This window comes from Lepidochelys kempii, chromosome 6 (assembly GCF_965140265.1).
Source record: "Lepidochelys kempii isolate rLepKem1 chromosome 6, rLepKem1.hap2, whole genome shotgun sequence".
NCBI lineage: Eukaryota > Metazoa > Chordata > Testudines > Cheloniidae > Lepidochelys > Lepidochelys kempii.
This window is the reverse complement of record NC_133261.1, coordinates 52,082,537-52,095,075: the sequence shown is the minus strand read 5'-3', so window position 1 is coordinate 52,095,075 and position 12,539 is coordinate 52,082,537. Positions and strand designations below refer to the sequence as shown.

Here is a 12,539-nt window from a genome sequence, read left to right as displayed (position 1 = left end):
CAGCCTCCATGAGCTACACCTACTAACTGCAACTGTGTTATTCGTGCTAAATGGAGATTAGTGATGGAGGACAGGGGCCTGTAATTCCTTACTCAAATGAGCAGCCCTTCATCACCAGTAGCCTCAATGGGGCTACCGGCATGAGTAAAGACTACTCACTTGAGTTTACATGATCAAGCCACAAAACTTTTAGAGCCAGATTCTTTGCCTATGCTCAGACCATTAGGGAGTGGGGTCAGACCTGATTTTCTACCCAGTCCCAATGCAGGTTAGAACAACAAGGGGGCTGCTCTGGCATGCACTAGTGGTTAATGTTTACTAAGGAACTGTCCAGCAGCTGAGCATAGCTGGAGTGCAGCTTGCTCTGGCCACTTCTTTCCCACCCCTCCTTGCCTCTAACCCCCAAGGCTGAGGGAAGGACAGTGTAGGAGCCAGGTATTCTAGCTCTGTACTTACTGGAGCCTGCCTCACCCCAGGGAAGTCCTCAGCAAAAGCGTTAAGGCCAGATTCTGTCCTCTCTTGCACCCCAGGAGCAAAGGCAAGTGAGGGAGGTATAAAGAATTTGGCTCCTTAGCACTGTGTACCTTGATTTTTTTTACAAAATACACTGAATCCCCAATATATTTTGCTCTTGCTCCTTACATGGAGATATTTTTCAGTTGATCCTATTATAGGATCAGTTATTTGCTTTTAAAACTAATATTAATGCAGTGTACAATTCTCAGGATTTGATTCAGCTCCAGTTTTATGTGAGTCTAATGCCATGGATTTCAGTGCAATTAGAACACCTTAAAACTGCAGTAACATGGGAGTGAATCCAGTCTTGGGGAGTTTACAGATTTTGCTCTCCGAAGTTTACAGTTTAGTTGCTGTTAAACATGTTGATTATTTGTTTTGAAAAATATAAAGTATAAATGCAAATACACTAGGACTAAGATTCCATTTCCCCTTTGTTTACTGACGAACCCAAGCAAAGATGATGCAGAGTGGCAAAAATGCAGAAAATCTATTAAGCAAACTTCTGTCTCCATTTTCTCAGGTTTAAGACCCTGATGACCAATAAACCAGAACTAGACAGCCAAGGCAGTAAGACTGTTGAAATTGGTGATATGAAATACAGTATTTTCAAGGTATGTAAATTATGCGCACCCTTACCACGAGCACTGTTTGTCTCCTCCTGTACTGACTGTGAAGCAAAGGCTACACGTTTTAATGTCAGAGAGAAATGATAACCGCAATTGGTCTGATTCAAACATCTCTGCGTTTTTAGGTGTGTTCTGATCTGCATCCAAACTTGCCAGCTTGGGCCTAGCTCTGAAAAGAATACGATTGGATTTTGGTTTTTTTAAGGCAGCCGATCTCCTTCATAACAGAGGACAAATAGGGTCTTTTATTTGAGTAGTTTTGTGTAGTTCTGCAAGTTCCCAGGCACAATTTTCATGCTGTGTTAAGTAAAAAAAGAACCCTGGATAGAGCCGGAGACCTGCCTAGTAATTCAAATCAGACGGTCAGAAGTCGGTGGGGCTCTCTTTAAAGACTTGATTTTGAGAATTCCACTATTACTTTTGTTGGTGTTTCCATATTTATGTGACCTAAGGGAGGTTCGTTCATGATGAAGAGATGGTAGGTTTAAAAAAAAAAAAGAAAAAAAACCCCAGCAGGTCCGTGAAATCCAATAGTCAGGCATTGTTCCAGGTTTTCAGATCTGCATTTCAAATTAGGAAGGAAATGTGCAGAATAGAGAAATCTGAAAGTGCAGAACAGCTGAAAGTCTGTAACTGTTTCACTAAAGTGTTTAGGACTCATCTTGGCTTTCTCCCTCACAGTGTCTCTATATGGTCATCACCACATAGTATCTCCGCATCCAATGGGGATAATTTGAGCACAGAAACATCCCTACTGCTCTATCCCAAGAGGGTTTCTGACATTTTGTATTTGAATTGAAAAGCAATTGCAGTGTCTGCATCCAAGCTGTGCAGCTCAGGCCCATGACTGAAGAGAATAAAGTGTATTAAGGCAGGTCTCCTTAACATAGCATGAAGAAGGTCTTTGATCAATGGGGTTTTGTGATTCGAGAAGCTCCAAGGCATGATTTTCAGGCTGTGGTGTTTGCAATGTCGTAGAACCAGAGAGGGCAGGGAGAGGATTTTGCCTCTTGGGACAATGTGGTAGATTGAAAAATAATACACTGAAAGCTGTAAGAAATGACCAGTAAAGGTGTCCTTCTAACGAAATAGAGAGGGAGCGGATGTGTGAGGAGACTTTGGGGCACGTTCTTAGAGGACATGAGGTTACCTACTGAAAGTGGTATCATTTTCACTGTTTAGGGGAGACAGTTTTGCCTAGTGGATAAAGCACGAGACTGAGATTCAAGAGACCTGGGTTCTGTTCAGCAGCAGGCACAGGGATCAGGTTTTGCTATATGATTGTACAGCATCTAGAACGATGGGACCCTGACTGCAGCTGCTTGGCACTACTGCAATATAAATAGTAGTAAATGGGATGACCTTGGTTTTCAAGTGAAAAACCAGTTCCCTGATAACGGGCATGGGGAGGGGGCAGGAGAGTGCAAAGGGGTTGGTTTTGGAACAGTAGGGAGGTGAGCATGAGAGGGTGAGAGTGGAAATGGGGGCTGCCCATGTCTGTCTCCTCAGCCAAACAACCCCTCTCTTTCCTGGCCTCAAACCCCCCGGCTGAAAGACTTGTGATATGGGGAGGCTTATTGGAAGCTCTAGGGGGAGGGCAGTGTGTCACCATCTGGCAGGCTGTACAGTGTATATGCACTCAGCTAGCCTGCCACCAATTTCACTGCCTGGCAGCTCCTGGGTGCAGCTAGCCTGCAAAGCTTTACAAAAAACAGGACCCCCTGCAGAGTTTTTACAGGGGCCTTGCCGTTGCTCAGAGACACATTGTCACCCTTGGCCTAAATTCCTTGATGTGGCTCCCTTCAAAGCCAGAAAAAGAAAAGAACATTGGAAAGCACCACAGCCAGGCCATTAGAAAATGTCAAAGCTGTTATCAAGACCCACGGGAAGCTGGAGCTGTGATTTCTGTTTGCTTCCTAAGGGCAGCATGGGTATTTAAATTCCTCTGTGTCCTGACTGACAAAAGCTTCAGGCCTGGCCCTTTTCCTATTTCAGATGCTGATGCAGTATTTATATTATGGAGGAACAGAATCTATGGAAATTCCCACAGCTGATATCCTAGAGGTGAGAACATTTTCTTCCAAATGCACTCAGGAATGATGGGGCGTGGAAGCCAACAGAAGCTAGGGCTTTGAAAGGAGGTGATGCTTTCAAAGCACATAGTCAATACTGCTTGACAAGTGACTGCTGGGAAAGATGAGAGCAGCTACCAATGTTTTCATGGGACATGTCATGTGGCTGCTTTATGCACACAGAAAAGTGTTAAAACACCCAGTGTTCTTTTAGGAGAAAATAAGGAATTGTGGAAGGTGAATGTGTTTTTAGGTCTCAGGAAGTTTGTGTCATCTGAAATAGGAAGCGGTTACTACTTCAGATGGCTTCTGCAGAACAAGGGGATCTGTGTGTAGATGTGGTTGCCCCATCTCAAAAAAGATATACTGAAATTGGAAAAGGTCAGAAAAAGGTAACAAAAATGATTAGGGGTATGGAACAGCTTCCATATGAAGAGAGATTAATAAGACTGAGACTTTCCAGCTTGGAAAAGATATGACTAAGGGGGGAATAGAGGTCTATAAAATCATGATGGGTATGGAGAAAGTAAATAAGTGTTGTTTATTCCTCCTCATAACACAAGAACTAGGGGCCACCAAATGAAATTAACAGGGAGCGGGTTCAAAACATGGACAGAAACTTCCTGTATGAATCATTCCTACCCCAGGAAAATAGACCATGTGGAATGTGTAATAGAACACAGCAGATAGAAGAGAGATTTCCCTCTACTGTCTACATTTTAAGCAAACATAGTGAGGAGCCAACCCTTGTATTTGGGCATAGAACATGTACAACACCCAACCCTGCCTATGTGCCTCAATGCTGCCATTTAAGGAGTACTTCAAAGGGTGAGAAGATAATTCAGTGTCCCAGGCCTCTCTACTGAGACTGCTATCATGGAGACAGTTATGGTGCTGGTTTTTATGATGACGAGGTCTGTACACTAGGAACTGGACTGAGGCCAGACACATAGGCCATCAGATAGTAACTATATTTGGTCACTGACAGCCTAGGGTAGATTAAAAGACTTCATAGGCCAGGGGTGGCCAAACTGTGGCTCTTTTACCATTAATGTATGGCATGCAGAGTCCCTCACATAGAATCATAGAATATCAGGGTTGGAAGGGACCTCAGGAAGTCATCTAGTCCAACCCCCTGCTCAAAGCAGGACCTAATCCCCTACTAAATCATCCCAGCTAAGGCTTTGTCAAGTCTGACCTTAAAAACTTCTAAGGAAGGAGATTCCACCACCTCCCTAGGTAACCCATTCCAGTGCTTCACCATCCTCCTAGTGAAAAAGTTTTTCCTAATATCCAACCTAAACCTCCCCCACTGCAACTTGAGACCATTACTCCTTATTCTCTCATCTGCTACCACTGAGAACAGTCTAGATCCATCCTCTTTGGAACCTCCTTTCAGGTAGTTGACGGCTGCTACCAAATCCCCCCTCATTCTTCTCTTCTGCAGACTAAATAATCCCAGTTCCCTCAGCCTCTTCTCATAAGTAAGTCATGTGTTCCAGACCTCTAATAATTTTTGTTGCCCTCTGCTGGACTCTTTCCAATTTTTCCACATCCTTCTTGTAGAGTGGGGCCCAAAACTGGAAATAGTACTCCAGATGAGGCCTCACCAATGCCGAATAGAGGGGAATGATCATGTCCCGCAATCTGCTGGCAATGCTCCTACTTATACAGCTCAAAATGCTGTTAGCCTTTCTGGCAACAAGGGCCCACTGTTGACTCATATTCCAGCTTCTCATCACATCTTCCCCCATTCTCTACTTACCAGAAAGTGGGGGGGGGGGGTGGAGGGGGGAGAGAAAGGAGCTCAGGACCTCTACCTTGCAGTGGGGAGGGGCATCTTGGGACTTCAGCCCCACTCCTGCTGAAGCCCCAAGCCCTGGTAGGTGCACCCTGGCTCTCGAACTTCTGATGATGGTCATATGAGGCTCAGCAGTTGGCCACCCCGTCATAGACTGTCTCCAGTTCCCTAGTCACCTAAACAAAAAGGAAGATGAATTCAGCTGCCAGTGGATGTAGTAAATGTCTCTCTTCTGACTTTTCTAGGAGGTGCACAAATTTAAGAATGCAGGAAGGTGCTTGCCACCTTCATTCAGTGCTATACTCAGAATAATGAAAATGCTATGTGTATTCTTCTCTATTGGCCTTCTGCTCTCACAGGAGGGCTAGCCCTCAAGAGAAGGAGTTAGAAGATCCTTTGAGGAAGGAATGTATGTTTTTATTTGCCTTCCATAAGTCAGGAGTCAGCCACACTTTGATTTTGAAAAATGTCTCTCTTGTCCCAATAGCTGCTGTCAGCCGCCAGCCTGTTTCAACTGGATGGCCTCCAAAGACACTGTGAAATCTTATGTGCCCAGAGCATCAGTATGGAGAGCTCTGTTAACATCTATAAATATGCAAAGGTAAAGGCTGAGCTATCTTGTTTAGACCCCACAAATGCCTAGGAACACAGGCACTTCACATGCTCGATGCTGTGTGGTATTTTGGACAAGAGTCATGGTGCAAGATGATGCAGGCATGCACTGGCTGGGCCAATTCTGCACTAAATTTGCTTGCAAAATGAGAGTTTGTATCCAATCTGTAATTTAATATAAATGACCCAACGTGTGTTACCACTAGGAACATAGAGCAGTTCAGCATTCCTGGAAATCAGCAGGAGTCTGGGATGTAGTAGAGAGGCAGAAGCAGGCTGCTAAAGATTACATCAGAAAATATTAGGAAGTAAAATAAACATTAAATATTTATTATATTTCTATTAATATTTGTTACTTTTTTGCATTATGTGCAGTGACACCCGACTGACAGTTTCAATGTGGGAATCTCATGCACTTGCCCAAGGCTGCTGTGTTTGGGTTCCCAACAGCCAAGGGGAAACTATTCCTTTTTTGGGGGGGGGGGGAATTGATTTTCTAATGTAAATTGAGTTCCTTATGTAACTTTTATAAAAAAATTCTATTCCTGTTAAGAATCCCCAAACCTTTGGGAGCTTCTAAATGTTGAGCATAAAATACATTGCTTTTCCCCCAGTGTCGTGGTGTCTTATCTGATGATGCTGAAGTGGATGTAACTAGGTAAATAATTACTGGGAGAACCAAAGGAGACTATTTGGGAGCTATAGAGCCCTTGGGACAATCTGAGGCACTCACAGGCATGGTATTAGAGTGGCTCTTCCCCATCTCATTCTGCACCTTGGTCTGGGAGTGAGCATTCTATCATATACACCATATTTCCATGGCCACTCATATTACATACCAGCTGGCAAGATTCCTTTGTTGTGTGATGATGCGACACATGGACTCGAGGCTCACACAAAACAGGTATCTTGGCCATTTCATCAGCCAGCTGCTCTTTTCCTTTAAGGGCCACTGGACTGTGGCTCAGCTAACAGAAGGAGATCAGAGGATTAGAAATAAAAAATTTACTTCATCCCCTGGAAAATATCCCAGTGGGATGAACCTCTCCAGCTGCATGCACGCACACAGGGAGAGGAAAGAGAGTCCTTCGTAGCATGGGTGTCCTTTCCATTAGCATTTACCAACTACATCATTACGTACATACCCCTTCCCCTAACCGTCCTTTGTTTAGCAGGCATCCTGCCCAATAAGCTGTCAGAGGGAAAGGGCTTAGCAGTGGCAGCTGTGGAAATGTCCTTTAACTTGTAGGGCTCACAGAGAAGGTCACTGGCTCCTGTTCTGTTTTACAGATCCACAGTGCACCTGAACTGGCCTCATTCTGCGAGGGCTTCTTCCTCAAACACATGAACTCTCTGCTGGAACAGGACTCGTTCCGACAGCTCATCTACGGCAGGAACAGCAAGGTGCAGGGTCTGGACCCTCTGCGGGACCTGCAGACAACACTGGCCAGTCGACTGCATTCTATTTACATCACCTCAAGAGTGTGAGGCAGGGGCAAAGCAGCAGCAGCAGGAACGCTAGGGCATCACACTGGCACGGGACCTTATCCAGCTGGGGCTTCCAGGTCTGTCTTATGGAACCACCAGCTCATGCTGAAAGTCCGCACCTAAGCTGACGCCCTTAGGGCAGTGATTTCTCTGGGGAGCGTGTTAGAGTGCTGCAACTATTCTAACGACAAAGGAGGGGAGGTGGCTTTTTTCTTCTGTGCTGTACGGCATCAGAGTGACACCAGGACAGCACCAACAGGAAAAATGGAGGCAGCAACTGAAGAACCTGGCCTGAAGAGAAGATCTATGTTTCCGTTTTCATGAGCACAAGGTGAAAGCTGCTAGGGAAACAGCGCGCGCAGATGCAGCAGAGTGAGGCCTAACACTGGGGGTGTTTCGAACATGCTAATCTAATCTACACTCCCCATCAGGTTGATGTGTATACACCAGTGGTGCTTTTAAAAGGGTGTGTTGATAGTCCTCTAATCCCATGAACCTCTGAGCATTCAGTCACCTGACCAAATGCGTATAGTAGTTAGCATGCTCAGGCTACCACTGTAGCTATAAACACGAGTTTTACACATGGCAAAAGACTCTAGCCTTGTTGCCCATAAATTCTTTGCACCCCCACAAGGCTGAGAGAAGGTGAGACAGTAAAATAGGCCTCTACAATTATCTTTTTTCAGTAGCACCTACTTTGGAGAATGTAGCCAAGTTTTGATCTACTTGTCTGTGTTCAGTGGTGGCCAATGGGAAAGAAAACAGCCTATCCTATTTACACTGTAAAGGTTTGATCAAGTGTCTTGTAGTGTCCAAGTCATCCCATTTTTAACAGTCTGGGAATGGCACATGGAGCACTCCTGCGTGATTAGTGACTGATGCAATGAGAGGAGGTGGTTTTCAAAAATGCTGCAGCAAAACCTATTGCTGTGTTGAGGGGCCTAGGTCCTAGTATTGTGTGTACCACCTATACTCCCTTAAAGCCAAGCAGGAATGTACAGCTCATTCTTCCCTGATGCTGTGCTCTCTTGCTGGAGGTGGTGTGGTGTAGAGAAACATGCATGAGAGGAAAGCCTGACACAAACTTGTGGCCATGGGCAAGTCAGTCCTCTCTACAGCTGTGGAGATGGAAGTAATGGGGATACTTCCCTGGAGGTGGGGGGAAGGGTATACTGCAGAATGCTTGCACGCATTAGCTCACCGTTGCCCTCTATGTCTAGGAAACGTTTAGGTTGCAGTACTTAGGGTTGAAGTATCTAGTTTTAAGATTCACCGTGTTTTCTTAGCTTACAAAGGGCAGAAACTACCAAACTTTTTTAAAAAAAATACAAGCACCGACCTTAGAAACAAAGATGTAAGGTGACTGATGTCCATTCATCCTGCTGTCACCATTAGCTAAAACCTGCCCCCTGCAACCATTCCCTGCTGGTCTGTGTTGGCACATACTGAAAGCGTTAGCTAAAATGCTTCATTTTAGGCTGGGGGACGGGGGGAGGGGGGAAAGAAAGCTTTCACTGTAGAGTTGGGATTTCTTGGAAATCTGAACTATGAAATGCTAAACAGGCTGAGGGGAGAAGGCTCAGGCTCAGCTGAAAAGAACAGTCAAGGTTTGGTGGAGGAGGGGAAAGGAAGGGCAGAGTGCAACATCTCCAGCTAATTGGTCAAAACAGGATTGCAGATTGCATGACCTGAGTGTGCTTGGCTAGCCAGGGACATATAAGCCTATGGATGATCAACTGGTGTTCTCAGCCAATTTCCAACTGGTCTGACTTGTGTTATAAATACACAGTTTTGAAGAGCACCCGCTTCATTAACCCTATTTATTCTTAGAAAGCCAGAGGCTGTTCCAGCTTTCTCACTGGAAGAAACCCCAAAAAGGCCATATCCTGGAAAATATTTCAAAGAGCTGCTCCAGCTAGCTGTACAAAAGCATAGGTCCAGTTTTATTGCTGTAATATTGTCTGTTAACTGTACATTCATGGTGTCATTTATGTAAATGTACCAGGATTTTGCTAACAATGTAACATTTATGCTTTGTGTTTTGACTCAGTTATTTTAATGGGGGGCGGGGGGGGGAAGCATTTACCACATGGTAACATTTTTCCACTAATGAAGACAAGGCTGTTCTGTACTTTAGCCTGTATATTGTGTGTGTAGGGACAGGTGTGCCATTTACCTTTGAGATTGGAATAGTTTTGAAAATGCCCATGGGGGGAGGGGGTAGGAAGCATGTTTGTCATGCCAGGGTACAAGGGGAGCAAACATGAGGGGATGTGTCTTTCTTGCCTGAGAATCACTCACTTTAATTATTGTCAAACAGGGACTAGGGAGAAGGGGGAGAGAATTAGAAAAAAAAAAATCCAAATAAAAACATTCTTCAGTAAGGTGCCACAAGTACTCCTTTTTCATTCTTCAGTAAGAGACTGAGCTAGGGTCTTCTTTCATCGCAGCTACTTCTCTCCCCTTTCAGCTCTTTAGAGCCCTATTAAGTGTCTCCAGGGAGGGAGCAATGTTGTTGAAATCCTCAGCAGAAGTCTGGCTGTAGGGAAAATGGTTTGATGACATAGCCAGCTTGGCTGAGAAGCCCAAATGTATGTAATTACTGTAGTAACTCAGCAGAGGAGATCATGGGCAAGTCAGCATGCACAGCATTTGAGGATTAACCTATGCAACTATTTTAATCAACTCTTAGACCACAAATTTCTGTCTAGCTCCCTCCCAACTGCTGAGGGACAGGCACTTAGGACACCCTCTCGTAACAACATTTCAAACAACGGAAAAGCTAAAATGGGTACAGCTGCCCCCTAATAGCATACCCTACTTCCACTGACTCAGCTGCCCTCATACAGCACCAGCCCTACTGATTTAGGGCTTGAGAGAGGCTTCTGCACCTTTTGAATGTGCAGCACGTCTCCTCTCAGGGACAAGGCCCAGAGCTTCAGAGGTAGTTAGGCCCAAATCCTCCAAGAAATTGGGAACTAGGCACCTAAGTTCTCAGGCTGCTTAGTACGTTACAATTCTCTGCATCCTACCAACTCTGTTTTAGAGGAGAACAATTTCCATGGAGCAGGATGGTCTGTCTGGCTGCTGGATGTCTGTTCCTTAGCAATCACAGCTCTTCTTCCCCAGGGGCTGTGCAGTTAGCTCTGGAGCCAGGTTCTGTAACAATCTGTGTCTCAGAGCAGTTCCTAGCATTTGATTTACATGATCAACAATGCTCCCTTGGGACAAATACATACCAGCATGTGCTCTCTTGTGCACTATGCCAGTGAGACACCTAGAAATGTACCAGTAAAAAACAGGCCTGCACTCAGGAATCATGGGACAAACAAAAGTCTCAGCTGAAGATGGACAGATTTTCCTAGGGGCCCCTTTTTACTCAAGGAAATTGAATAAATACATTCAAGTACTTCCTTCAGGAGGTTGCCTGGCTACCTGTTCCATTCTGTGCAAATCAAGGGCTGCTGGCAAACTTTGGGCACCTCTGGAGAAGCACAAAACTTCAAAGGAAATACACATCATCTCACTAGGGTGTCCTTTGTTGAGTTTCAGGGGCTTGGAGTCACTCAAGGGCTGCTTTCTCCAGGCTACAGTAAAGACTGTGCTAAACTTCAGAGTAAACCTTTGCAGAGCAAAGAAGAAACACCCCATGGCACCCTAGTGCTAACAAAATGGAATATGCCTAGATCAGGTTCCTCATGCACATGTGGAACAGCTGGACAGCTCCTGTTATGCAACAGAATCAAGGAAAACAAGATGATTTGCCCCAGTGGGTTGTAGGCTTTGTTTGTAATAAGGTAGATTCCATATTTAGACATGGTGACTTGAGGCAGAATTCCAACACATGCACTGCAGTATTGTGAGGGGGCCTGTGTGGTGAAGACCCAGCTAGATGAGTGTCTGATTAGGCAAAGGCAGTAGCTGCCTTATGTTAGGGGTTCATCCGTGCTCAATTTGGTCATAACAATATAAACCCTTTGGCACAAGACTGGCTAATGATGTATTACAGGGCCAAAGTTCACATGATCCTCTGGGACGCTGTTGGCTCTCAAGCACTCCCATGGCTGCTCTAGGGTAGGAGATGAGCATTGAAGAAAGGCAAAATGTTTGGAGACAGGACCAGTCCATAGTGCCTCATCTGACATTTCACAGATGGGGCTCTTAGCTGAACCCAGGCTCATGCTACAGGAGCAGATTGCAGGGATTTCATGCAGCTTGTCAGAGACACAGATTGTTTCCAAAACTGGACTGCAAATGCAGATTTCAGAACAAAACCACCCCCCACTGTAGTCAGTCATTCAGGCCACCTCTGGGCTGGTATTGATCACATATAACTATTGAGGCCCTCAGCTAGATTGCTGGCCTGGTTTACAGAGCAGTCACAGCCCATTGCCCCACATCTGCACTCAGCAGGAGTGGCAGGTTACTAGACAGTGAAATTCTCACCTCGCTTTGCTCAGTCTCCCAGGGGCTCCCACAGCCCAGAGTGGGGAAGGATTTTACATCTCTCAACTGTCACCTCACTTTCTGCTCAGCTTTGCTCTGAGCCAGGGAAGGCCCTTTTGTGTTGACTGCCAGCCTCTGGCCCCTGCTTCCACGACTCTGTGCGCACCATAACGTTTCTTTGTGGAAAATGAGTCTAGATGCATCACCAATACAGAGAAAGCCCAATGATCATGGGGTCTAGATGTTCGGGGAATCTAGGGATACACTATCACAAAACCTAGATGGAGGACAGGATTAAGGACCAACAAATCTCACCACTTCAATTCTTTTACCTTGCCTTCTCCAATACCAACACATGGCAACAGGTATATTTACATTAAAACCCCCCCACATAACTACCCAATGAATGCACTCCAGTGGACACCCTTCTCCCTCTGGGGAGAGAAGATAGGCCTGCAAGCTGTCATTGACTGGTCAGCTGACTGCCTATTTGACCAGAGTCAAATTTTATCATCATCAACTATTCCAGCAAGAACACACTGGTGTAGGCAGCAGCCCACCATTTGATTGTAGCATGGTGCAGTTTTCATTTTTTAGAACTTGTGTTTCATGGTTTTGCATTTTACTTAACTTAGTTAAGTAACTTGTTTTTGGCAATTAGGCACAAGTGTATATCTAAGGCTAAGCCTATTGGAGACCATAAAGTATTGTTTTTTGTTACTGTTTAACCAGTTAGTGCTCTAAATATTTAACCAGTCACTCGATCAATTATTTTGGTCCAGTCAAATGCCTAACCCTAGGATGGGAGACCAATCGACATGTGACAGATCTGCAGCCATGCAGCTTAATGCCCTACGGGAAGGCACTCAGATTCTACAGGGTGAGTGTGGTATAAAAACAGCTACAGACGAGAATAAAGATGCTTTCCCCTCCTTCCCGCCCCTTACTGTATGCAGTGTTATTAGAGCCAGAGGG

General features: G+C 45.1%; 1 protein-coding gene across 1 annotated transcript in view; it reads left to right on the top strand.

Moving 5' to 3' along the window:
* Nucleotides 1-9,148, top strand: part of ABTB2 (ankyrin repeat and BTB domain containing 2) — a 194,234-nt gene extending 185,086 nt beyond the window's left edge. The window contains exons 14-17 of the mRNA XM_073347923.1: nt 1,040-1,130; nt 3,141-3,209; nt 5,506-5,619; nt 6,921-9,148. Of these exons, the coding sequence (XP_073204024.1) occupies nt 1,040-1,130; nt 3,141-3,209; nt 5,506-5,619; nt 6,921-7,118 (472 nt within the window). The 3' untranslated portion in view covers nt 7,119-9,148. The remainder of the gene's footprint in view (nt 1-1,039; nt 1,131-3,140; nt 3,210-5,505; nt 5,620-6,920) is intronic.
* Nucleotides 9,149-12,539: the final 3,391 nt, after the last annotated feature.